General features: G+C 37.1%; 1 protein-coding gene across 1 annotated transcript in view; it reads left to right on the top strand.

The window, feature by feature from the left end:
- USH2A (usherin) overlaps positions 1-26,252 on the top strand; it is a 798,563-nt gene that overhangs the window by 183,718 nt on the left and 588,593 nt on the right. The window contains exons 14-15 of the mRNA XM_032136481.2: positions 10,078-10,261; positions 24,800-24,963. Coding sequence (XP_031992372.1) covers positions 10,078-10,261; positions 24,800-24,963 — 348 coding nt within the window. The remainder of the gene's footprint in view (positions 1-10,077; positions 10,262-24,799; positions 24,964-26,252) is intronic.

Here is a 26,252-nt window from a genome sequence, read left to right as displayed (position 1 = left end):
TATTTGAGACAGAGTCTTGCTCTGTCGTCCAGGCTAGAGTGCAGTGGCACGATCTTGACTCACTGCCAGCTCTGCCTCCCAGGTTCATGCCATTCTCCTGCCTCAGCCTCCCGAGCAACTGGGACTACAGGTGCCCCCCACCACGCCCAGCTAATTTTTGTATATATATATATATTTTTTTTTTTTAGCAGAGACTGGGTTTCACTGTGTTAGCCAGGATGGTCTCGATCTCCTGACCTCGTGATCCACCTGCCTCAGCCTCCCAAAGTGAGGAATTATTATTGTAGTTATGCAAGTTGAATAAGGTAATCCTTGACCTCAAGATATTGAAACTTTAACAAGGGAAATAAGACATTTGCACAAGTAAATAAAATACAATAATGCTTTAAATGCGATAATTGTTTTTCAGTATTAGTGTTGATGCCCATTCTATATCTTCTTCTAAAGAAAAGAAGACAATTTGCAATAAACCTTTGGAAAGGAGTTTTGTTGCACCTGTACTTAGGCAAATTGTGACTAAGAAGTTATTCCCCTAATGGCCGCACGTGGTGGCTCATGCCTGTAACCCCAGCACTGACAGGCTGAGGTGGATGGATCACCTGTCAAGAGTTTGAGACCAGCCTGACAAACATGGTGAAACTCCGTCTCTACTAAAAATACAAAATTAGCTGGGCGTGGTGGCACATGCCTGTAATCCCAACAACTTGGGAGGCTAAGCCAGGAGAATCACTTCAACCTGGGAGGCAGAGGTTGCAGTGAGCCGAGATGGCACCATTGCACTCCTGCCTGGGCAACAAGAGCCAAACTCCGTCTCAATTAAAAAAAAAAAAAAGACAAATGTATACCAGATAAAGTCCTCCAAAAAAAGAGCCAGGAAAAGAGAAAGGAGACCAGGAGGGGGTTGCATGAAAAAGATTTAGAATTATTATCCAGTATTGTCATTTTTTAATTTAATTTGAGTTTAAATCGAAATTTACATTTGCATAATTTTAAAAACCAAATAAAATGTAAAGGGCCCTGCTTTATCATTTTCCCAGGAATCTCCATGGTTAGAGAAAACGCCTTCAACTCCTTTAGATGTTTCTTCTGGGCTTTCATGTCTGTGTTTCTGGGTTTTATATATATTTCATCTTGATTTTTAAAATGTAGATATTATCTATTGTCTTCCTCCTATAGAGGATGAGTGTTTAGCTCCTTTCACCTCCTGCTTAGCAATCTCTTTATTTGGTTAAATCAGTATTCAGAGATTTCTTTATTATGACAATATAAATTTACTGTACAGCTCTGCCATATAATATGCTTTGACTATATTTTCTTTCCTCAAAAAATTTGCCTTTCCTTAGTTTTTCAGGACTCTCTTAGGCATTTCTAGGAAATGAAACTCTCCAAGGGAACTCTATTCAAGAAATCTATCAGCTTTTGTTTTTTCCCACTAGATATATGAGTGGGAAGTTTAGACTGGTTGACCTTTAGTTCTGTTGCACAGCTATATCCAAGGGCTAACATTTGCTGCCATACTAGGGATTTCCTTCCCCTGTCTCCTATGTTGGATCCTCCATTTCCTGAATTCTACACGTTCTCTCTTTCTGGTTTATTTGTGTATTTGGTAGAGCACATGTTCTAGTAGCTTCTGAAAAAGAATACAAGGAGGGAAGTAATTTGAGGAGAAAATTTTGAATGTCTGAAGTGTTTTATTGTCTTCAAGTGTCTAAACATAAAGAATGATTTGAAATTTTACTACTATATGAAAACATTTTCATTAAAAATATTTAAATGTTTGCACCATTAGCTGTTAGCAATGTCAATTAAATTCTTTCTTCTTTTCTACTTCTTTTTTTTTTTTTTTTAACCATCTGGAAGTTTTTACCATCTCTATATCGCTGGGCACTCAGTGGACCCTTTTGCCTATCAATGACAGCTCTTATGTTCTGAGAAAATCTGCAAAACACATTCATAGCAACATCTAGACTCATGTTCGACCAAACAGTTGGACACCAAGTCTAGCCAAGTTAATGCATAAAATCAACAATCACAAGCAACCTTTCTCATAATGCCTGTTTACTTACTTGTTGAGTCCAGACTTTCTTTAGTTTAACTTCTAAAGGAAAGGCTAATTGCATCTTCCTAAAGTGTAAGAGGGACAACCTCCTGGTTGGGGAAGGTATTTAGCACACCTTATATCTGACTTCGGAAATCTCTGAAGCTTTCAATTCCAAACCTTTCTTTCTAGAGTTACACAACCTGAATAAATTAGCTTATTGTCGGGCTCTCCACTGCAAGAGCTTAGCTTTTTCTTATAGATATCTATAATTGATTGTCATTTTCTCCTTCTCTCTTTTTTTTTTTTTTTGTTTATTTCATCTCTGGGGATGTCAGGAGGGAAACATTATTCAATCTACCATGTTTTACTGACAATGTTCCCCTAGTGTTTTTGGGGTTGTAATCTTTTCAGACCAAATCTTTGCAGACATCCTTGAGTCCTCTCTTTTCCCCACAACCTTTGTCTCATCTAACAAAACCAATTCTACTGATTTTACTCTCAAGTATATCCAGAATTTGACCACTTCTTGCCACCCTTACTTATACCAGCCAGGTCCAAGCCACCTTCCTCTGTTCCTGGACTATTCAAGTAGCCTCCTACTTCCTTTCATCTTTCTTCCATCACTTCTCAACAGACAGCCAAAGTGATGCTGTTCAAACTTGAGTCAGATCCCATCACTCCACCTTCCATTTGCTTTTCACCATAGCTAATAAGAAACAAAGTTGATATTTTTTAATAATCCCCATGGTCTATAATGTCCATGATCTTTCTGACCTCATTTCCACAAGTCTTCAGATCATTTCTTCCTCTCCAGCCAACAAGTCTCATTGCTGTCCTTCACAACTGTTCAATGCTCTATCTCGGGCAGGTATAAGAGTACCTCCATAGCAGTGCTCCCTATATATTTTCTGAATTAATGAATAATTATATTTCAAAAATACCTCGGTGGCATTCTCCTGTTTTTAAGTGTGAGCCTAGCAAAGGTCTGTGGTGTTTTTTTCACAACACTTAGGAAGAGTGTTGTGTTCAACCTTGCAAAGTAGGAAAAATAATAGTGACCTAAGTATCTTATATATTTTTTAACAAAACAAGATACAGTATACACATATGCATAGCCCATGAAAAGAGCAACGTGTGCTTTGGGATGGACCTTTTTTTATTTTTTATTTTTGGTTTTGCTTAGAAATTCCACTTTAATTTTTTTTTCCTGGTTTTATGGTCTCTTACAGTAAAACTTGCATTGAAAAGAGAAACCCTTATCCTGAAGTATCTTTATCATAAACAGATGTTTTGCAGTAGCCAGCCCTGCAATGTGCACAGTAAAATGTGCTGCTACAATCTGAAGCTTTCATTTACTTATTTAAACATGTCTGAGAGACCTAGATCATATACCACAGGGGCAGACAGCACGCTGGTGTGTGAGCAGTGGGGCATGGAGGGAGAAGGATGGGTTAGGAAGGGATGAGTAGCAAGCTTAAGGACTTCTGCCTCCCTTTCATCTGTGATTGCAAATACTGCTGACCCATAGTAGATGACTGCACATAGATTCTTGTCCCACTTTCTTAAAAAACATTATTAAGGAAGGTGCATGTAATGAAACCTCATGTATTATTAACCTAACCTTACTACAAATGTACAAGGAATAGGTTTAATTCAACTAAAATTTATAGGCAATTTGTTAAAGCAGCAGTGCACATTAGAAGGTACATTAGAGCCACATTGGTTTTAATATGCCATTCAATAACTTGAACAGAGGTTAAAAATGCTGCTTAACCTCCATTAAGTATTTTGAAAATGCTTTAATTTAAAATTATTTGGAGTGTGTGTACATATATGAATGTACACATATCCACACTAATAAATATAACACTAAATATGTTTTCCCAGTTCCCTTTTTCAGTGCTGGATGACCTTATAATGTTCAGCAGTAGGCACTTAATCAGAGGCCAGGGAAGGCAGGGAAGGATGTCAAGGCATCCCAAGCCAGTGACCCACCCTTGTCCTTGAGAACTAGAGGCAGAGGGTGCTTATTGAAGACTCTGTAGCTTTGGAATAAAATAAAGGCTAATTTATAAAGAAAACAGCTTCCTATGACATGTTTTGTACTAATAGGACAATGCCTCATGCTTCCCCCTAGTATCTACTTTTGGTTTTCTTTTACAATTCATAAAACAAAGTATCTTGTTTCATTAAGTAGCACATCATATTTACTAAGTAATGAGCTCATAAACTAGAATTGTGTACAAGACCCTGCCAATGGAATTGGAATCAGATGCTGATGTTCCATTAAAAATCAATGCATCAAAGTTGATATCCAATTATGCCACATTTCCTAGTGTTTGGTGAGACAACTTTCTAGCTTAACATGTTTTTCACAGAGAGACCTGAGTCTGAAAGTAAGAACCTCTTCCTTGATAAATCATCAGGAAGGAATCTTGTCACAGGAAATATAGACCACAATGTTAGGTACATCTGGAAAACAAAAAAAAGTAAAGGACACTGATAAGAAAAATTTCTCTGTCATAGAAAACTTGCTAATTGACAATTACAAAGATGATAATAGATAATATTTACTGAGAGTCCACTGTGTGCCAGGCTCTGTAATAGGGCTTTGCCTGCAAAGTTCCATTTAATATGCACAATATTTCTATGATGGAGGTGCTGGGATTATTCTCATTTTAATCTAATTGGGGAAATGAAGTCTAATTAAGTAGAAGAGCCATTTATAAGTCCAGGTCCATCTGACTCCAGAATGTATACTCTGAAAGGGTGGAACTTTTTCTAAATAACTAACTCAATATTTGTCTTACACATTCACACAATAAATACTTGAGGGTGAGTTAGATAAATACTGTTTCTTTCCCCCACCTTCAAGCATGTCTCAACTCATGATTCTGGCTTACTGCTTCACATTCTAGGATACCTCATTTGTTGTTCAAAACCCAAGCAGTAGGCATAAAATGAAAATTAACCGAGTCCTGGGAAACTACAGTGTTCAAATAATGATGAGGTAAATTGAAGGCGTCTAGAAATGGAATTATCTCCTAGAATTTCGTTGGAGAAATTTTGGAGATGGTTGGAATGGCATAAGAGACAGACTTTAGAGCATACATTTGATAAACACTGAATGGGAACAGAGAATATAAGTTTTGCTGTGGATTTTGAATATGCATACACACATATACATTAATTATAATCTCCAAGATGTAATCAGAGTTGTCATTATTTGGGTTATTTGTTGTTACTGGATTTGATTTTTAGAGAATATGTTAACGAGGGCCTTTCATGAGTATTCACATAAATAGAAAAATTGGATTATTTATGAAACAGAAAATTCCAATAATGTTTTCCCTTACATGAGCATATTATTATGTCCTTTGCTTTAAGAGCTAAGATATAGTTTTAGGGTGACATTTTCTTTCTATAGCTCTGTTCCATCTGTTGCTGTGACAAGCACTATATTTTAAATTTATTGTGTCTGATTCATATACACTCCTCTCTAGACTCCCTGATAGGACAGGCCACTCTGACCAACCACTCTCATGACTCACAGATTTATGTTTACCATTTTCCTTTTCAGTGTTAAAGGGATCATCTTATATTTTAGAGGGTAGCAGATATTTATCCATCCATCCACCCATTCATCCATTCAGCTATCTATCTATTTCATTCATATATCCGTTTTTCAATAAACATCTATTGAGTAAATTACCAGGGACTATGTTGGTGTTAAGGCATACAATCACAAATATACTAAGACATTGTGATTTAGTAGGGGAAAGTGACTCACATGTAAATGTATCACAATGTGATAAGATCAGTATTAGAAATATACAATATAGAGAAGTAGTAAAGTGAAGGAAATGATTAATTCTTGAAGGATGAGGGGTGTTAGGAACTTAGAGAAAATGATTTCTGAACTGAATTTTAAAAGGAAATGGGAATCAGCAAGCTGCTCAAGGAGGGAGTAGCAGCCCAGAAAAAAGGAATAACAGTAGAACATTTAAAGCGTATCTAATTTAACTGAAAAACACTTAAAAATTGTTTTAAATAAGAGAAATTATACCATGGGATGAATAATATTAGTATTTATGTATTCACTTGATCAAGTCTAGAAGTAATGTTAGCATGATTTTATACAAAACTACCAAATGGAGGAAAATTATTATTGTTTTAATTTGAAAACTACCATCATCAACTATACTGAAATATAGTTTACAAAGAATACAACAATATTGAAAATATTGATTCATAAAGCCATTACCAAGATAGTCTTTTGTAGCATGGATATAGGTGAGCCACACATCCCTCCCCAGGCTCTTGTGTAACTATTATGTCCATTTTCCAGCTTAAGGTAAGAGTAGTTTCTTCTAAATGTCTTACAGTTAGTGCTTAGCCCCATCACTGCCCTCCCTTCTTGAATAAGGCCTAGAGGTTACACTTCTTTTCTTTCTCCCTCTCAAGACCTTGGCAAAGCCTAGTTGTTCATGGTCCTCAGGAGGGACATTGCTGGGAAATGGGCTCTTCTTTTATGCCCAGGACAAGTACTGTGCTGTACAAACAGCCGCTGCAGGAGATAACACCAGCTGCCTTGCTAATAACTTTGAACTCTATAGATTCTTCTCCTAGGTAAAGCCACACTATTTTATGATATGGGTGACTCTTTGCTTTAGCTGGATGATACATTTTTTTCCACTTGAGATTTGTCATGTCTAAAACCAAGGGTCAGCTAAATAATAAGGGAAAATAATAAACTAGCGAGCTGATTTGGACCATGTATGTGTGAACTCTCAGCATTACATAATGCAAGGTAATGATGTTGTCCTAATGACCATGCTTAAGAATGTGGTACAAAATCATTCCTGGAATGAAATCTCAATAAGATCAGTTACAATGCTACAGATATAAAGATTTGGAATATGAAGAAGAGCTAACGAAGGGGTATCAGAAATGCATTACGTTAAAATAAATTAAGGTCAGTTATAATTAAGCCACATTCAAGAGTTGAAGTTTAAGCGGAAGGGAAGGGAAAAGATTGTTTCTATAGTTGGAAGTCATAAAAGAAGGTAATGGTCTAGAATTAGGCACATTCAGGTAAGGCAAGAGGTAATCTTTAAGCAGGAAGTTACCTGAGTCATCCTAATTAGAACTGCTTAAAAATAGGACAGCTAAAATACTGGTGGGATTAACCTTTATAATCAGGCTCCTGAGAGGAGGAGGGGAATTAACCCCAAGGCAAATTCCCATGCAGTCTTTTCCTGGAAGCCCTACCTTCACTTTCAGTCTTTCTAGGTGCTTTAGCATCTTTTTAGTTCTTCTCTTCTTATATTTCTGATTTTTCTGTGACATTCTTTACTCCCCAAAACTTGGACTATCCAACTTCTGCACCAAAATGCCATCCCCTACTTGTACTTACAGGTTTATCTAATACATCGTTTCTTCTAAAAATTGCCCTTAATTGTTCCAAATTCTCTGTGGCTTGGAGCTATTGCAATAAGTCTAAATTAATTCTACTTGTAAGTATCTGTGCTAATGGGTAATTTATCCAAATTGGAGAACTGTTAGCACATTCATGATGCCATCACCATGGATTTAAGGGCCTAGATACCTTCACAGGAACAAAAATACAAAGAATCACAACCACAGTGGCCTTGAATTTAAATGGAAGCTTTCTGAATTTGACTTTGATCGTGTGATGAATCAGGTACAAGAATATATACTAATTGTTATGGCCATACTCTATTTCTGGAAATGTGTATATAAGGGAAGTTGCTGTCAGGTGATACAAATAAACAGATAGCATAACCTGGCTGTAAATTATGATAAAAATGATAGTATTAGTTGATTTCCTCCAACTGAATAGCACAGATTTTGAGCTCTTTCCTTTTCCTCGCATTGAGCACAGTGTTTTCTGTTTTGCTGCCCTTGAAACTTTGTAAGACAGAATGTACAGGATCTAGGGGAAGGAAGAAAACCCAATTGTTGGTAACTATAAGAAAATGGCTTGTTTTCAACAAGAGCCTGAAATGAGTTTTAGAGTATCCTAATTACTTTTTGCTGTTCCCTATAGAATAGATAACAGAATGTATTCACTTTGTGCTCATGCTCTCCTTCTTTCAATATCATTGCTATTTTATGAACTTTAAATTAGTGTCATGACAATTGTACAATTCATTTTTATTTGCTGTAACTATATTCATTAGAATCCTTCTGTGATCCCTCTACCCTGTTGTTTCAGTAAAATTCTTTGCAGCATTTTGCACATGCTTGCGTGTGTACCCATGGGTTCGTGCATGTGTGTATATGTATATGTACACATACATGCACACACACATCATGCCAGCTCCATCATTCAACCGCCTGAAAACTTTCTAATTTTATAACAGTTAACTTCCATCTCCTGGGTCCCAAGAGATTTTAAGTAATTTGAATAGACTTTTGAATCATATTTGTATTTCTTTCCTTTTACCATAAGAAAAAAAATATGAGTTTTAGAAGTAAGCTAAAATCTCTAAATTCTGCAGGCTTTTGTGTGTGTGTGTGTGTGTGTGTGTGTGTGTACCACTTGCGGGGCTAACAGCCTGTTTAATAATTGAACTCATTTTTATTTGTTCATCGAATGTGTATGGAATGCCTACTATGTGCCAAGCAGTGTACTGGCTGCTAGGAAGACAATGACGAATGAAGCAGATAGGTTTTCTGCCCTTATGGAAGTTAGATTTTGGTGGAAATGAGATTGATTATGATTTTCATAAACAATATAGGAAACAAACAGGATGCTATGAATTTGTAACAGGTATACCTAGCCTGGCCTAGGGAAAGTTGCCTGAGGAAGTCATGAGACCTGACTTATATGAGTGAACTAAGCAAAAGAGATAGGTCAAAATCATCCCAGCAGACAGAATGGCCCATGAAAAGGCCTTTAGGTCTCAAGAAGAGGAACAAATATGACTGCAATGGACTGAGCGGGGGATGAGCCATGAGCTGAAGCTAGAGACGTAGCTGGGACCTGACTGTAGGATTGGAAGCTGGGTGAGAGATTTGGATTTATTTCCTAAAGGGAATAGGAAGTGATCAAGTAGTTTCAAATAGAGAAGTGAAATGTCCAAACTGAACTTTGGAAAAAGACTGCTACAAAGAATAGATTGGAACAGGACAAGAGGGATGCAATTAGAAGAGATGGCCTCTGGGACTGGGTAGCCTGGGTGTAAACCTGGGTTTTGCTATCCATTGAGTCTACCATCTTAGGAAAGTGTGTTTACTTCTCAATCTTCTGTTTTCTAATTGACAAAATAGATGTGATAATAATTCATGCATTATTTGCATTTCTATGACAACTAAATGAGATACTCAATATAAAGCCCCTACAGTAGCATCTAGTTTGAGGTATTAGTTATAAAAAAAGTGGTCAGTGACTTTATCTGGGAGGTGGTAGTGGGGATGAAGAGTGGAAGGTTTAAAATTGTTAGGATGCAACATCCATAGGACTTGGTAATTAGCAAAATGTAGGGGGTCAGAGAAGTGGAGGATGCAAGCTTTTGTTTTAGTAAAATACAGAATTAGTTTAATTTGAATTTCAGATAAATTTTTTTAGTCTAAGCAAATGCTGCGTGGGCTGCACCTTTGCTAAAAAATTTCATTATTTGTTAGAAATTCAAATGTAACTGGCTTCCTATATTTTATAAGTCTGCCCCACCAAAGATACCTCAGTGTTCTAGGCAAAGCAACTGAATGACTGGTAATATCTGTTGAAATGGAGCTGATTAGAGGAGGTCAAGGTTTTGTAGAAATATTGCGCGGTAGATTTTAAATACATTGAATTGTAGGACCTGGGAGACACCCAAGTCCAATGTAGATAATTTACTCAGTTTTTCTTTGGTCATAATTGACACACTTAAGAACAGATATAACCACATTTGCATTGGGAATTAGTGCCATGGTAGAGTATTCTGTTTTTCTGTGTAATCAATTATTATGCTTTAAATAAAACAGTGGATAAAAAGTATATATAAAACTTTTAATTTCTTTATTTCCAGGTTTTTATATTTCTCCAGGCAATGTCACTGGCTGCCTGCCATGCTCATGCCATACAACTGGTGCAGTTAATCACATCTGTAATAGCCTGACTGGTCAGTGTGTTTGCCAAGATGATTCCATTGCTGGGCAACGTTGTGACCAATGCAAAGACCATTACTTTGGATTTGATCCTCAGACTGGAAGGTACATCTTTATAAGCTTTAATAATTAAACTCTTTCTTTAGCAACAGTTAACTTTTTTTTGGCAGTTGCAAAGCAATAACTTCTGTAAAAAGTATTTTTTTTTTTTGGCCCGGCTTGGGTGCTCACGCCTGTAATCCCAGCACTTTGGGAGGCCAAGGCAGGCGGATCATGAGGTCAAGAGGTCGATATCATCCTGGCCAACACGGTGAAACCCCGACTTTATAAAAATACAAAAATTAGCTGGGCGAGGTGACGTGCACCTGTAGTCCCAACTACTCAGGAGGCTGAGGCAGAAGAATCACTTGAACCGGGAGGGGTAGGTTGCAGTGAGCCGAGATCGTGCCACTATACTCCAGCCTGGGAGACAGGGAGAGACTCTGTCTCAAAAAAAAAAAAAAAAAAAAAAATGTTTTTTTGTTATTGACATGTTTTTTGTTCCGTGACATCTGCATTTACTTAATATATGCTAATCTTTGAATATTTCCTAGAGTAGGTTGCTATATATTGATAGATGTGCCCCATCCTAGCATCTGGGAATGTTGAATGAGATAAAATATATTTTCCCTCAAAAAGCTGAGAGTCTAGATGTGGAGAAGGACAGGAAAAGACATATCTGAAGAAGAAAATACATATACACATACCTTCTCTCTCTCTCTCTCTGTGTATATACATATATATATTTTATATATATATATATAAAATATATATGTATGTGGGATATATGTATACGCTTTGTTCTTCATTGCCCTTGAATTTATTGCATATTTATTAGTTCATTGCATGTATTTATATTTTCCTTGCCTTTCTAATTTAGGTTTAAAGACTGGCAGATGAGAAACATAGCTTTGTATTCTGTGATATGATTTTTTTCAGTGTGTAAAGTATATTATGAAAGTAAATCACTTTTCAAAGTTACACTCTCTTTAATATTCTACTTCTTATTCTCTGGGTATCTGTGGCCATTTGCCTTCACTCATTTGTGTTTATTGCTGTATTTTTGAAGATGTGCTGTAATGCCAATTCCGTGTGTGTGTGTGTGTGTGAGAGAGAGAGAGAGAGAGATTATGAGCTTGTCTAAAGTTCAGACTAAATCTATGAATTCTTTGACGCTCCTATTGCTGAGAAGCTAGTAGTGTGTGCTGAACTCAGAAAGCATGTAATAAAACCAGTCAAATCTGTTTCTCAATATGTGTATATTTATAAATATAATTGCTAATTATTTCAGGGTTTGTGATTATCTGGGCTCTTTTAAACTCATTGCCCCCCTGCTGCCTGCCTTTTGGCTGTTCCACTCCTCATTAACACCTCCATTAGAGGGTGGACAGGTGACAGGGTAATTACTGAAAAAGAACTTAAACTAGTTCATTTTGACTTTCTTTTAAAATTTGATGTGATTTTTAAAAACTACAAAAATCATTTAAAATTTTATTAAAATAATTTTTGTTTTCTTGACATACAGACATGCATGTATTTTAATCTGTGACACTCTACTTCTATTACCATAGAAATGTTACCTTGATAGTCTGAGACCATTGTGACTCTTTTCTACAAATGTTATTATAAATCACCTAAATGAGTATAGAAATCACATGGTACAGTAAATAGTAAATAAAAAGCACTGTCAGGATTTTGATAGTAAAATAGGAGCCAGTTACTGCACATACTACCTCCTAGGTGTAATTTTTTTGAAATAATATTCTACAGATTCCCCAGTTGGAACTCTTGAGCTGGTTTGTTTCACTCTTGGCCACCTCTGTCTTTTTCATAGTTTCTGACCACATTTACCAGGAGAAAAATATCCTCCCCAATCCACTGTCCTCCTTGCAACACTCATGCCCATCAGTGCCATTTTGTGACACTCAATTACCCATTTTTGTTCTACTCATCCCCTTTGTTAGTCTTCCCAGGGTTATCAGCAAAACGCCTGCTCAGTGACCTAGGGATGTCTGATTGTCTCAGCTTTTTCACTTAACTTTTTTTCTTTAAGTGAGATCTGATTCCCTTCATTACACTGCTTCCTCTACCCTTCAATGTTCTTAAATTCATGGCTGAGCCTTTTACCCCATTCTGTTCCTCTCCCATTATCTACCCATCTCACTCTCACTCCCCACCTTACTTTAGTCTAGGAACAAGAATTGCTTAAAAAGTACTGTTCCATCACCTGTCACTCTGCAGTAGGCCTCACTAGCACTGGAGCTAGATTCCTTGGGTTAAAAGGTGGATTTAAACGTTTACATAAATTGATAAGGAATAGGAAGGACCAAAGAAGTGGGTATAAACTACATTTTTAGAAGATACTGAAGTTACAATAAAGAAATAATTCAGTCTAGGCACTGTGGCTAACTCCTGTAATCCCAGCACTTTGGGAGGCCAAGGTGACCAGATCCCTTGAGTCCGGGAGTTTAAGACCAGCCTGGGCAACAAGGCAAAACCCCATCTCTATAAAAAATAAAAAGTTAGCCAGGTGTAGTGGCTCTTGCCTGTAGTCCCAGCTACTTGGGAGGCTGATGTGTGAGGACTGCTTGAGACTGGAAGGTCGAGGCTGCAGTGAGTCAAGATTGTGCCACTGCACTCCAGCCCGGGCAACAGAGCGAGACCCTGTCTCCGAAAAAAAAAAAAAAAAAAAAAAGAGAGAGAGAAAGCAGACTTCAGACACACAAAAAGAGTGAGGGGCAGGTTGGAGTCTAGAAAATAGAGCGAAAGTATGAGAAGCTGAGTAGATTTCTAAAAATATGAATGATTCGGAGTAAGTGTGGGGTTTTTTTTTGGACAGTCACCCTCTGTTGCCTAGGCTGGAGTGAAGTGGTGCGATCTTGGCTCACTTCAACCTCTGCCTCCCAGGCTCAAAAGATTCTCCTGCCTCAGCCTCCTGAGTAGCTGGGATTACAGGTGTGTGCCACCATGCCTGGCTAATTTTTTTTTGTATTTTTAGGAGAGACGGGGTTTCACCATGTTGGTCAGGCTGGTCTTGGACTCCTGAACTCGTGATCCGCCCACCTCAGCCTCCCAAAGTGCTGGGATTATAGGCTTCAGCCACTGTGCCAGGCCGAGTATGTGTTTTAAACAAAAAGATACACAAGTTTTATATAAATGAGGTTGGATATTAGTTGGCTCCTGTTATATTGATGGGGGTGGTGAGAATTGCCTTTTTAAAATTACAAATTGTCCTTGGAAATGGTAGCACTTTTCTTTCATCCCTGTATTAGTCCGTTTTCATGCTGCTGATAAAGACATACCTGAGACTGGGCAATTTACAAAAGAAAAAAGTTTATTGGACTTACAATTCCACATGGCTGGGAAGACCTCACAATTGTGGTGGAAGGTGAAAGACACGTCTCACATGGTGGCAGAGAGAAGAAAGCTTGTGCAGGGAAACTCCCCTTTTTAAAACCATCAGATATCGTGAGACTTATTTACTCTCATGAGAACAGCAGGGGAAAGACCCTGCCCCATAATTTAATCACCCCCCACTGTGTTCTTCTCACAACACATGGGAATTGTGGGAGTTACAATTCAAGATGAGATTTGGGTGGGGACACAGCCAAACCATATCAATCCCCTTTGTTCTTATCTTTCCAGTTCCAGGTTTTCCTTTTCAGAGGGATTCTATTTTTCCCCCTTTTCTAACTCCTGCCATTATTTTAAACTACTTTGACATGTACTGATGCAGTTCTTTGGCCTCTTCATTCACTTCCCACTCCAGCAACCCATTTCCATGGCTACACCCTGGATTTTGTGATCACTTATAATTTCTCTGTTTCTCAAATCTTCCTAATCCCATGAATGCTATTCTATGGATATATCACATCTTTCCAATTCCAATTCACCCTGGAAGGCTCACATAACCTGCTCCTTAACTTCTCTTAATCTTTAGCCCATTATTCCTGCTTAGTCCTCTTTTGATCAACCCCATCCCTAACTTCACTGTCTTCTACTTCTAGCCTGAGGCAAAACCTTTTTAATTCTGACCCTTTCGAGTACCTGATTGTGGGCTCCCTTCTGCTGTACTGTGGGATCACTCCAGGGATGATCACCCTACACCTGCCCTGATCTGTGAGGACTTGGGGAAAGATCATGTGCCTATGCTGATCTGAAGCACTACCATGTATGTAGTTCTCATAAATTTACTTTCTTTCTCCCTTTAAGCTCCTACTAATCTCTTCAGTTTTAAGTCCATGCTCTTGCCCTTGCAGATAATCTGGCCCTCTGCTCATAGAAAAAATAAAGCCAGATATAAGTATCTCCAGATTATCTTTTCTCCACCTCCAGCTTGTCTACATTGTCACACATTTTTAATTTTTTATCTAGTCTTAGAAGAAAATCATGTGTATTTTTGCCTAAAAATAACCTGTTCCCGGTTCTTAATATGATCCCTTCCTGTTTTCCTACTCTTGTTCCTCCCTTCCATGATCTTTGCTCCATCAAATCCTCCCTTTATTTTAGCTCAAACATCTCTCTATAGGTAATATCATAACTGTCTACAAAAATGCTATTCATTCTACAAACTCCTTCCCTTGATCTACCCTGCTTTATGAGTCCTGAAAGTTATTGTCTAATCTCTCACTCTTCATTCACTTACTAACATTTAAAAAGAGCACTATGATTCAAGAAAACATGATTTAAAAAATAAAAGAGAAGTTTTTTTCTTCTTCATTTTGTTTCTTTCTCATTCATTCTTTATTCACCATGTGTGGTACATACATGTTAGGAGAACATATAAGTTAGCAGAACTTGCAACATGCAGACATTCAAGAACTAGTTATGTGACTATTAAATTCTCATCCAAATCAAAGACAAGGTGTATAAAGAGATATAATAAACAAAAATGGGTTAAGTAAAAGACAGAATGAGGGAACAGGTTTCACTGGTGGGAAAAAGGGAGGGGTCAGTGGTGCTTTCCACTTGAGTCCAGTGAGAAGGTCTTATTTGATCCCTTGAAGGGTGACATGTGTCTCCTGCAGTTGGAGAGACCAGTGCGTTGATATCTATCTTAGACCTGGCAAATCTAACTGAGAAGAGACAGTCTACCCAGGTTTGGATAGGTAAGCTAGAAGACAGTGCCCTGCATATCTTAGACTCCCAGAGTTCATCATGACAAGGAAGACTATGTATTTCTCATGACCGGATGAAGACCACAAGGAAGAGAGACAGGGTGAGGTTGTCTTAGTCTGTGCTCAAAGTACCACTTAGAAGACAAAGGGGCCTGTGTAGAGAAAAGGACAATATTACTGTGGACTACAGAATTAATAAGCAACCAGTCAAAAAGAAAATGCATCTGACTGCACCAAAACAAAAGGCGAGTGATACCTAATGGTGAGAAAGATCAATGAAGAAGTAAGGAAGGTACTACTGTCAGTGATAAGTCAGTTTTATGTATATGCAGGACCATAGACAATAGACTGCTTTGGGTGGTGCTAGTTCAGTGAGTTTCTACCCTTCCTGCAGCCTCTACATGAGGGGGGAGGCTAACCAAGCTACCTTCTCTGGTTATAGACTTACTGCCTTCATCACGTCCTAGCTAGATGAAAGGGAGAGAAGTATGCTCTTGAAAATGTCTGTTCTTTAAATAAAGATTGGAATGTTGACTAATATACAGGATTAGACATTCTATTTTCTGAATTGAATTTGTATTTTGCAATGTAAAGTAACTGTAGGACATTCTCTTGCCTGAGAAAGACCAGAAAAGCCAAGTGACTAACTCATTTTATATCCACTTGGAACATGGCGGAATTAGCTCCATATTATACATTTAAAGGGTCAGTGAAAGACAAAAGTAAAACTGATTTATGATTGCTTCTCATGACTCATGGTTTCTCAATATGCTGGTCATTTCATTGTTCCCCTTTATTTCTTAAAATTACCTCTTCCTTTGGCTTCCGAGATTCTACTTCTCTTATTTGTTGTCTATCTCTTTTTTTGCCTACTCCTTTTTAATATGTCCTTTCAATTTCCACAACTGTGTTCCTGATTTCAACCACTACATACATGTTAATGGCTCTCAAACATATGATCACCTATTCAGATGCCTGACATGCACTCTAGGCCTGTAGCCAGCTGTCTCTCTGAGTTTCCACTTGCAAGTCCCCCGTGCATTTCATTTTTAATATAGTCAGCACAGAACTAACCATTACTTCCTCATCTCCACCCAAATAAAAATAAGTCTCATGCCATCTCATGCTATCATCATCTTGGTGAAAATGACATAAAGCTTCAAATAATTGTTCAAGTCCAAACTTCCCAAGTTTGAGTGGGGCTTAGATTCTTCTCAGGTTTGGCAGAATTGGCTCTGTTGTTGAGTAGAATGAGTCCACAGGCTACTGCTGGAAAGTGCTATGGAAAGCAAGAGCTACTATGTATAATGCAGCTTCTCTAAAAAGAATAGAAAGAATAAAGCTTCCCATGGCCATATGGGACCCAAGGATATCAGCAGGATTTGTCTCTTACTAAATCAGTCATGTGGAATGCTGATAACTTGACTTGACCCTCCTATCCCACTGATGAATTCAGCTGTCTTTTTTCACTTCAACATTGATAATCATTACAGAGGAAATCCTGTAGCACAGAAGGGCATGGAGAAGGATATTTTAAAATGTGACAATGAGAATTGCTTGAATTTGCACTTTTGTTCAACATTGAAAAGAGATAAAAATTTTTTTTTATGTTTTTTCATTCCTCTTTTGAATGATACCATTCTTGAACCTTTTTTTGACTTCTGGTTGTTATTATATATACACCAACATTAGCTATATTGAAAATGTGTAACAATTGACTAAGATATATGGGATTCCATCAAGTATAAGAAATTTTTGTTTCTTAAAGGAAAAAATTCACATGTAGTGTAAATGTATACAGATATGCAGTATAGGAAAACAGCTATGCCCTAATGTTAAAACAATTTTTTTGAAAACAAAGTAGATTCAAAATTATCCAAATGATTTTGAATCTACTTTGAAATCTAGGCACTGTGGTAGGTTATGACAAATAGAAATGTTTACATTCATAAAAATTACATTCCAACTATAACAAATGGAAATTAAAACATTAAGTTTCAAAATATACAGTAGATTATAAGTATCTTATTATTATGAAAGGGGAAGATACAAGTATCATGTTATTTCTTCATCAACTTGGAAAATAACCTCACTTCCTTATCTGCCTAGTTCACATATTCCTTACCTTCTTCATGCTCTATTTGTTGGATATAACAAGGTTTGCTATACTGTTTTCTCTTGGTTTATTTTCTACACAGTTTTTTGTATTCCCAAGGGCAAAATAAATAAAATAAAATAGACCTCAGCCCTAAACTACACAACCAACGACAAAAATCTAGGCAACACAACAATAACTTTTTGTGACCAAACTGGAAAATCATTTGCCTGTTTCCATCTAAGTGGTTTATTCTTCAAAAGTTACTGACCAGAAAATGGGGGCGTGTATTTAAAAAAGCTGATCCTAGTGCAAACATTACTCCATTTACCTCTGACACATAAAGCAAACATGATTTAATCAGTATCAAAAACAATGAAGCAAAAAAATATGCCCACTGAAAAATCAATAATGCGAAAAAGTATATAGTGTTTGTCTAACCCAAAAACAATGAGACAAAAATGGGCCATATTTAATTCATCTCAGTTGGTAGTGGAGACCCGTATTTGACACCCTGCACTTACTGGCGCTATCCTCAAGTTGACCTGTGACTATGACTGCTCTCCCCCATAGCCCCCAGGACTGCTCCAGTTCGTCTGGTATCCCACAGTTTTCTTACATAACAACCACATGTCACAACCCCCAAAAGTTTCTTCCCTAGTGATATACCCTCTCTATATTCTATGTTACCTTGTTTTAAGCCTTAAGGAGCTAGTGGTATCACTATTTGTCCCATTTACTAGCTGACACACACTGAAGTTGTCCATAGAGGGTAGGACACCAAGGCTGGTTAGGGAGAATAAAGGCTCAGACTTCTGGAGCATAAAATACAGGGAAGTTCTTCTATGCCCAGATTATTTTTGGTTTTACTGCAAATGTTCTACATTTCAGCACTAGGTTGTAGATTTGGTCCAGTAATCTTTCCACAGGCCTTTTTCTGATTGATCTCAATTGGTCTTTTCTCTGAGAACCAGGTCAATGACTTCAAATGAAAGCAGATAACTTTCTTGTCAACTGATTTCCTTTTATGGTGTGATAATGGAAAAATTAGGGAGTGTGCCTCACAAATTCCCTCTCCTCAGTGACTCTTTGTCAGACAGCTGGCTGTCATCTGGGGTGACAGGGTAAATAGGCCACAAGCCTGTCATCATCTGGCAGCCAAGGCAGGGCTTTCTCACAAGGTAGTGGCAGATTTCCAAGAAAGAAAGAAAGCAGAAGCATGCAAAGACACTTGAGGCCCGAACCTCCAGGATGTTACTTTTGCCTTATTCTACTGGCCAAAGCAAGGCACGAGGCTTGACCATGTTTAGAAGTGGTGGGGAATAAACAGGCTCTCCTTCTGATGAGTAGAACTAACTATACAGTTAGCTGCAAAGGACCTGCACAGAGGGAAGGGTGAAGAGTTGTGATTTTTGCAATCTTCTATGGCTGCAAACCATATATTCTTCCTTAATATAGATGATATATGATCCAATAAGTAGTATCAGTTTTTATATATTAGTGGCATTTATTCCATGTGACGTAATAGGAATAACATGCAATTAGACATCAGGATATCCAAATATTCAAGTTTCAGTTTTGTCTTCTCCACTAGACCAGATATAGTAGATTCCTATTACTTCCTAGTAGCATTTATTCAATGTGATATAATAGGAATAACATGCAATTGGACATCAGGATATCCAGGTTTCAGTTTTGTCTTTTCCACTAGACCAGATATAGTAGCTTCCTATTATTGGTGGAATAAATTATCTCAAACTCAGTGGCTTAAAACAACATGAATTTTTATTATCTTATAGTTTTGGAAATCAGAGGCTCTAAATGAGTTTCACTAGGCTAAAATCAGGCCTGTGTTTCTTCTGGAGATTCTAGGAAAAAACAAAACAAAACATTTCCTTGATTTTCCCAGCTTTTAGAGGCCACCTACATTCTTTTTTTTTTTTTTTTTTGAGATGGAGTTTTGCTCTTGTTGCCCAGGCTGGAGTGCAATGGTGCGATCTCAGCTCACTGCAACCTCTGCCTCCTGGGTTCAAATGATTCTCCTGCCTCAGCCTCCCGAGTAGCTGTGATTACAAACATGCAGCACCACCCCCAGCTAATTTTGTATTTGTAATAGAGACAGGGTTTCTCCATGTTGGTCAGGCTGGTTTCAAACTCCCACCCTCAGGTGATCTGCCCTCCTTGGCCTCCCAAAGTGCTGGGATTATAGGCGTGAGCCACCGCACTCATCGTACATTCTTTAGCTCATGGCTCCTTCCTTCATTTTCAAAGCCAGCAAAGCAGTGTTTCCTTGGACCTCTGCTTATGTCCTTACATGTTTTCTCTCTGACTCTTACCCTCCTGCCTTCCTTTATAAGGACCCTAGTTTACATTGGGCATTCTTGGATAATCCAGGATAATCTCCCCATCTCAAAATCCTTGACCACATCTGCAAAATTCCTTTTACCAAGTAAGGTAACATTCACAAGTTTGGAGGATTAGAACTTGGATATTGTTGGGGTAGGCATAATATGACCTGCTCTACCAGAGTTCAGCAATCTATAGCCTGGGGGTCAGCCACATGTTTATGTAAATAGAGTTTTATTGGAGCGCAACAATGTTAATTCGTTACATATTTTCTGTGGTTGCTTTCCTGCTACAGCAGCAGAGTTGAGTTACAATAGAGCTCATATGGCCTGCAAAGCCTAAAATATTTACTATCTCATCCTTTATAGATAAAGATTGCTGACCTTGTAACTAGAATTACTGTCACCTTGGGCAAATTACTTAGTCTCACTAAGCATAATAGAATCATAACTTTATAGACTGGGAAAGAACCTTAGAAGTAATTTTGGTTAAACTCTACCCTATACATTTCTCTGCGTAAATCACCTTTTCAGAATAACTGGTGAATGGGCATTCAGCTTCTGCTCCAAAACATGGAACTAAAAGGAGCTCACTATCTCATGAAGTAGCTCATATTTATTTCAAACAGCTGTAATTCTGCAACAAATAGAAATATATTATTTATATTGACCAAAAAGTTGCAGTCTTTTGACTTTCTTGCCTAGTCTTATTTATGCCTTCTGAGATCATAGAGAATAAGTGAAATCTCTCTTCTATCTGTGAGCACTTTAAAAATTTGATTCTGCTGTCATATCTGAAAGTTATTTAGTGATTTGCATAAATATGTGGAGTGTCAACAAAGGAGAAAGAGACAGTGTTCTCAGATCAGAACCTTGCTAAGCAAGCTGCCTGGATTTAGCTGTCACTATTGCATGGTTGCAAGGGAGTCACTGCCCCTGGTCCAGCTTTTATGAGTTTCTCTATTTGTGCCTGGGAAATTCACCAAAGAGGGTGGGTTTGCACACTCTTAACTTCTCCCTTTCAGATGAGGCACTCGTATTTCCTTGTTCAATAAGCCACGTGAATATGGCTTTCAGTTCACACAACGTGGATGCCCAAGCCTCAAATCCTTCTCCTATAATTCTGATTCCATCTCCAAGAGAATTCAGATACTGTTAGTAGGCTGTAACTAAAGGGAAACTAAGAAGCTCAATGAAACCACAACTCCACTGTTAATCGGGGAAAACCAAACTCCTCTAGAGGGCACTGTAGCACTCACCGAATTCTGTGAACTGAGAACACTGGTCTAAAATAATCTGAACAGAGACCAGCTCTTAAAGAAAGCTGTCCATTCCCTGGGAGTGAGGTTAGCCAGGGGGACAGAGTTAAGCCAATAAAAAGGGGCTCAAAAGAGCTAACTTGTTATTAGAGCTACAAACCATGTTTGGATTAATCTCTGGTGTCCTATCCTAAGTCTAAAGCTTCCCTGGTGCTTTATTCACTATTAATTCCTGTATCCGACAATATTTACTGAATCCTTACTGTGTGCTAGCCTTTGTGTTAGGGACTGATGGAAAAAAACTAAAACAAAAACAAACAAACAAAAAAAGTCTGCCCAATTTCTCCAATTTGCCTTGAAGTCTCTTTCTCTTTTGTTTATTAATAATCCTTATCTAAAATCCCTTAGCAATTGGAGATCTCTTTCTCCTTCATTCTTTATGTTGAATGACGTCCTCATCATCCCCATTAGCAAGTTAGAAGACCGGGAGTAACTTTATACCTATCCTCCCTTCTCTTTTCAATTCGGCATCCCATTCTACCAATTTTACTTAACATTTCTCAGATCTATCCTGCTCATTTCCATTGCTCCTTGCCACTGCCCCAAGGTAGCATTATCTTACTTCTGCTCACCTTTCCAGGTTTATCTATCACCATTTCTCATTATGAATTTACATCCAAGAGTACTGAGCTGCTTGCGATTTCATACCCTCTTCTGCTTTTTCTTTTTTTCTCTATTTTTGCCCATCCCCGACTTGCCTGGCTTAGTTCTACTCATCTTTTAATGTTCAGCCCGAGCATCTCCTCCAAGACTTCTACTTAAAATTATCCTTCCCATCCCTTCTTCTGCTACCAGACTAGTTAAGTTGCCCCTTTTCTGGACCTTTAGAGTCTGGATACATCTTTATTAATGCTGTTTTCATTTTTTCTTGCATACGAGATTGTAAGCTCCTTGAGGACCGGGGCAATTCTATATGATTCATCTCTACATCCTTGATGTTTATTCCACTCCTGGAACATAGCTGGCCCTCAATGAATGTTATTTATGTCAATCAATATTTAAATCCATTTGATAGTACCCATGAGCTGAGGCCCCAGATAGAGGAGGGGTGTACAAAGGGAAATGTCAATAAATTGACCTATATATCTTGGGATATATCTCTGGGCCTCCTACAGCAGTTCTCCCTCAGATGATGAATTTTCTGACAATGATGTGCATTACTGAAACATATGCCTTTCATTAATAGTTAGGTTTCTTCAACAGTAATAATTAGGATAACTGTTTCCACAACTGGAAGAAATTCCTAGGAAAGGAAAGTATATGAAATTTGTGATGTAGGAAACAGAGGCCAACTTCTTTCCCGTTGTAACCAGTAAATACTGAGTTATGTAAGAGTCCAAAGAGAACTATCATAGCAAAGTGCTGGCAAAGATTAGTGATGCTTTACTCCTGTTTTGTTTACCATAATGAACTGGTCAATAAACATCACAAATTGTTTATCTATATAAATCTTGACAGATTACTCTTTATGAAATCCATTTAGCAAGTGAGGTTTTCCCATAAGGATGAAAAATGAAGATTTTAAACAGATTGTGGGAGAAGCTCTGGCTGTACCAAGAGAGTCAGTGTAATAAAGATTTCTTTATATTAATATTACAAAAACCATTTATCCTGGCAAAATCAATATTGCAATTCATCTTAGTTTGGTGTTTCTCTTTCTAAGCTTAAAATGTCTTTTCCTTTATTATGTATAATTTTGTTTTAATAAATGTGAAATATATTTCATTTAGGAGGTACTCTTGAGGAGGGATAACTTATAAAATGACATCAAATTTGTAGCTTATTTGCTAAAGAGTCTTGGAAATGTTTAAAATTATATTTGAGTGGCTGAGAAATCTAAAGGAATCATTTTGCTTAATCCTTAATTACAAAATTATCCCCATGTCCTTTGGGGTAAAAACAAACTACAATTTTCAGAAAAGCCTTCTCCTGTGAACTTCATTTAGGAAAAATTCTCTCTTACTGAGGTCAGGTGATTATAACAAGTCAGATAAGTTGACTATAACAATGGCTTGGATAAGAGACTATAAAATCAGGAATAGACACATTTAATTGCTGAAAACATTGCGTGCTTTGGCTGGAAGAAAATAGAACTACATCAAGGAATGGAATTATGTTATACACTGGAAGCTATTACTCTAAATGTACTGTTTGTAAAATAAGTGTGATTGTCTCATGAGTGAATGGTAATAAAAACTGAAATACTCAAGAGACGCTTATTCATGAGTGGTGCAGTTACACATACATACATACATATATATATATATACACATACACACACACACGCACACATGCATTGAGAGAAGCTTTTCTCTTATTGTTTATGCTCACTAATATTATATTAAAAGCCTATAAACAATAGACTCTACATAATAGCCTATAAAGAAATTAAAAGCAAATCGAGTATTTTTGCATCTATAATTCCATTTTAATTATAATACATAATTTTCTTCAGCTCTAAAACTTAACCTAAACAAAACATCTATTTGAAATGGAATTCTGATGTAATGTGTATAGATAAAAGACCTAATATAATTGTTTGAAGGGGGAAAATGTCTTTTTATCATGACCATAAAAAGGGCAAACTACAGTACAGTGGTTTTCAAGAAAAACTGTACTTTATTTATTCCCAAGGGGATATTAGTCCATAAAACAAATTTGCAGCTTATTTGGCAGTCTTAGCTTTTATCAGCCTTTTTAAGGGTGTTGAATGATTACCCAAGAGATCACATCGTAAAAATTGCAGTGGGGAAAAGTAGCTCCATCCGTTCAGCATCTTTATTAGAATATATAGGTGAATCCATTTGATGTTGTTTTAAATGTACCACAAGGAGAGTACCTTTTTAGTGGTGAGTGGTCTTCTTACATGTGCTGTTTTGCTTCTCTAATACCTCATGGCACCAACATTGCTTATCCTAATCAGTGCCATTGGCACAGGCTACATGTTTGAATAATTCACTGTGAAGGAACAAGTTTTAGTTTCTATCATGGCAAAATGCCACTACTGGTATTTTTACAGGCGACTTTGGATCCAAGAAATTTAAGTTGCAGTAAAGTTATCTTACTATATTTATGTCATTAGCATCTTTTTATAAATCAGAATAATGCTGTATTCTCCAACCATTATGGATAAATAAGTTTAGTTCATAAAACAGAAAATGAAATATAACCCATATTAAGGCGTCAACAATATTTGAATCTGTCTTCCTCAAGCAATTTTCTTAGTGAAATTTAGTCTTCATCGAACTAACTATAGAATTTTAAGATTTTTAGGGAGAGCAATGATTTACCCTTGGTTTTCTATTTCACAATTGGATAGTCACTTGAAAAGATAATTTTATGGGTACCTAATCTAAATGTTTAGCTGACAGGAACACTGCTTTTGTAAAAGCAAAATTTACAGTATTCTTAATTGAACAACTGGATTCAGACTAATCCATAAGATATATTGTGGGATGTAAAAAAGCAATATAATATCTTTTTTTGCTATTAGTTTATAAAGAGAAAGCTTTATATAGGTTTTACCGGGAACAGTAGATTTATAAAGATCTTTTCTATTTTCCTTTATTTTATGTTGATTCTTTGTTTGTTTAGCTCAAGCATTCTTTTCAATATGTTGGCTAAAACAAACCGTCTTACTCTACAATGCTATTGGTAGGTGTAACTTATACTATGAATTATTAATCAAAACACTATTCTCTTTGATGGTTTATTTGCCTTGTTTTCAGATGTCAGCCTTGTAATTGTCATCTCTCAGGAGCCTTGAATGAAACCTGTCACTTGGTCACAGGCCAGTGTTTCTGTAAACAATTTGTCACTGGCTCAAAGTGCGATGCTTGTGTTCCCAGTGCAAGCCACTTGGATGTCAACAATCTATTGGGTTGCAGCAAAAGTAAGTGAACTCTGGCTCAGTGCTGGTGTGTGAAGCAGCATCATACAGGGGACTGCATCTCATTGTTTTCTTTCTCCATTTAGAATCCATCAGAAAGGCTTAGTACAATGTGAAGAATGTAGGTAAGAGATGGAAAAAAATACACTGAATGAAATGTGTGTGCTTTTCCTTGATTAGACAATGGAAATGATAATATAATTATGTTCGTGGTGGGAAACTTACAATAGTTTTTTGGAATGAAATCAACAATGAGGTGATTAAAGTCCTAGGTTTTCCCAAACCAAGGGTTTTCCCAGGACACAAGACTTTCAATGGTAAAATCAGGACAGTATTGGTTAAAACAAAATAGGTGGTCACCCACACACAGACATTTCCAGGTAAGTTATTTTTTTTTTTTTGACAAATAAAGGGTGAATTCTTGTTTATTATAAGTTTGATATTCTCCCATCCCCCAAATTTTATGGGCACTATTATACCATTAGTTGTTTATTGATACTGTAATAATTAGTATCATTCATCACAGCATATTATTCATCCTATAATTGATGTTTCTTTCTAATTTAAGTTACACTCATTTAAATATCTCTCACATTTACATTTTTAATTCCTTAAAGCCTAAGATTACATGTAAGTATATTTTGACTTCTCATCATCACTTTTCAGTTCGTTGAATTGACCTCACAAGGTCACCTGCAGTTCTACAATTTCATAACATATTGACCGTTTTCCTATATTTACTTCAAGATCATACATCCTTACCTTTTTCCAGAATCCCTAAGAAATGCCTGCTGGGAACATGTGGTAGGAGCCCTCTACAACATATTGTGCTATGCATATTCTCCTTGGGGTGTCCTGAGACTGTCATGAGTCACAATGATAGGAAACGCCACAAGTCATGACAGATCACCACAAACCAGCATGCCTGGAACTCTGCTATCTACATTTAAGGGGAGAGGGAGAAAGAAAGTAATGGGATATTGGACTCCACAACAACTGTACTAGATTTTGAGGTAATGGAAAGCAGGATGTAGCTAGTGATTAAGAAGACGTATTCATATTTTGTACCTGTGTAGTTTCTCTTCAGCATCCCACATTCCATCAGTCCCTCTGGATTTCAGCATAAGTAAAACTGTAGGTATTTATGCTTCTTTTGGGAAAGAACAGTCATAATTCCTTTCATGTATAAATACAGTCCAAACACAAATCTGGACTTCATTGACCACTTAATTACTATGTGTCATTTATTGATTAGCAATACAATTGATTGCTTTGTATGCAACAAAAATTCT

The sequence above is a fragment of the Hylobates moloch genome, unplaced genomic scaffold (assembly GCF_009828535.3).
Source record: "Hylobates moloch isolate HMO894 unplaced genomic scaffold, HMol_V3 SCAFFOLD_18, whole genome shotgun sequence".
NCBI classification, from domain to species: Eukaryota; Metazoa; Chordata; class Mammalia; order Primates; family Hylobatidae; genus Hylobates; species Hylobates moloch.
Note: the sequence above shows the minus strand (reverse complement) of the source record. Positions and strands in the feature narration are given on the sequence as shown.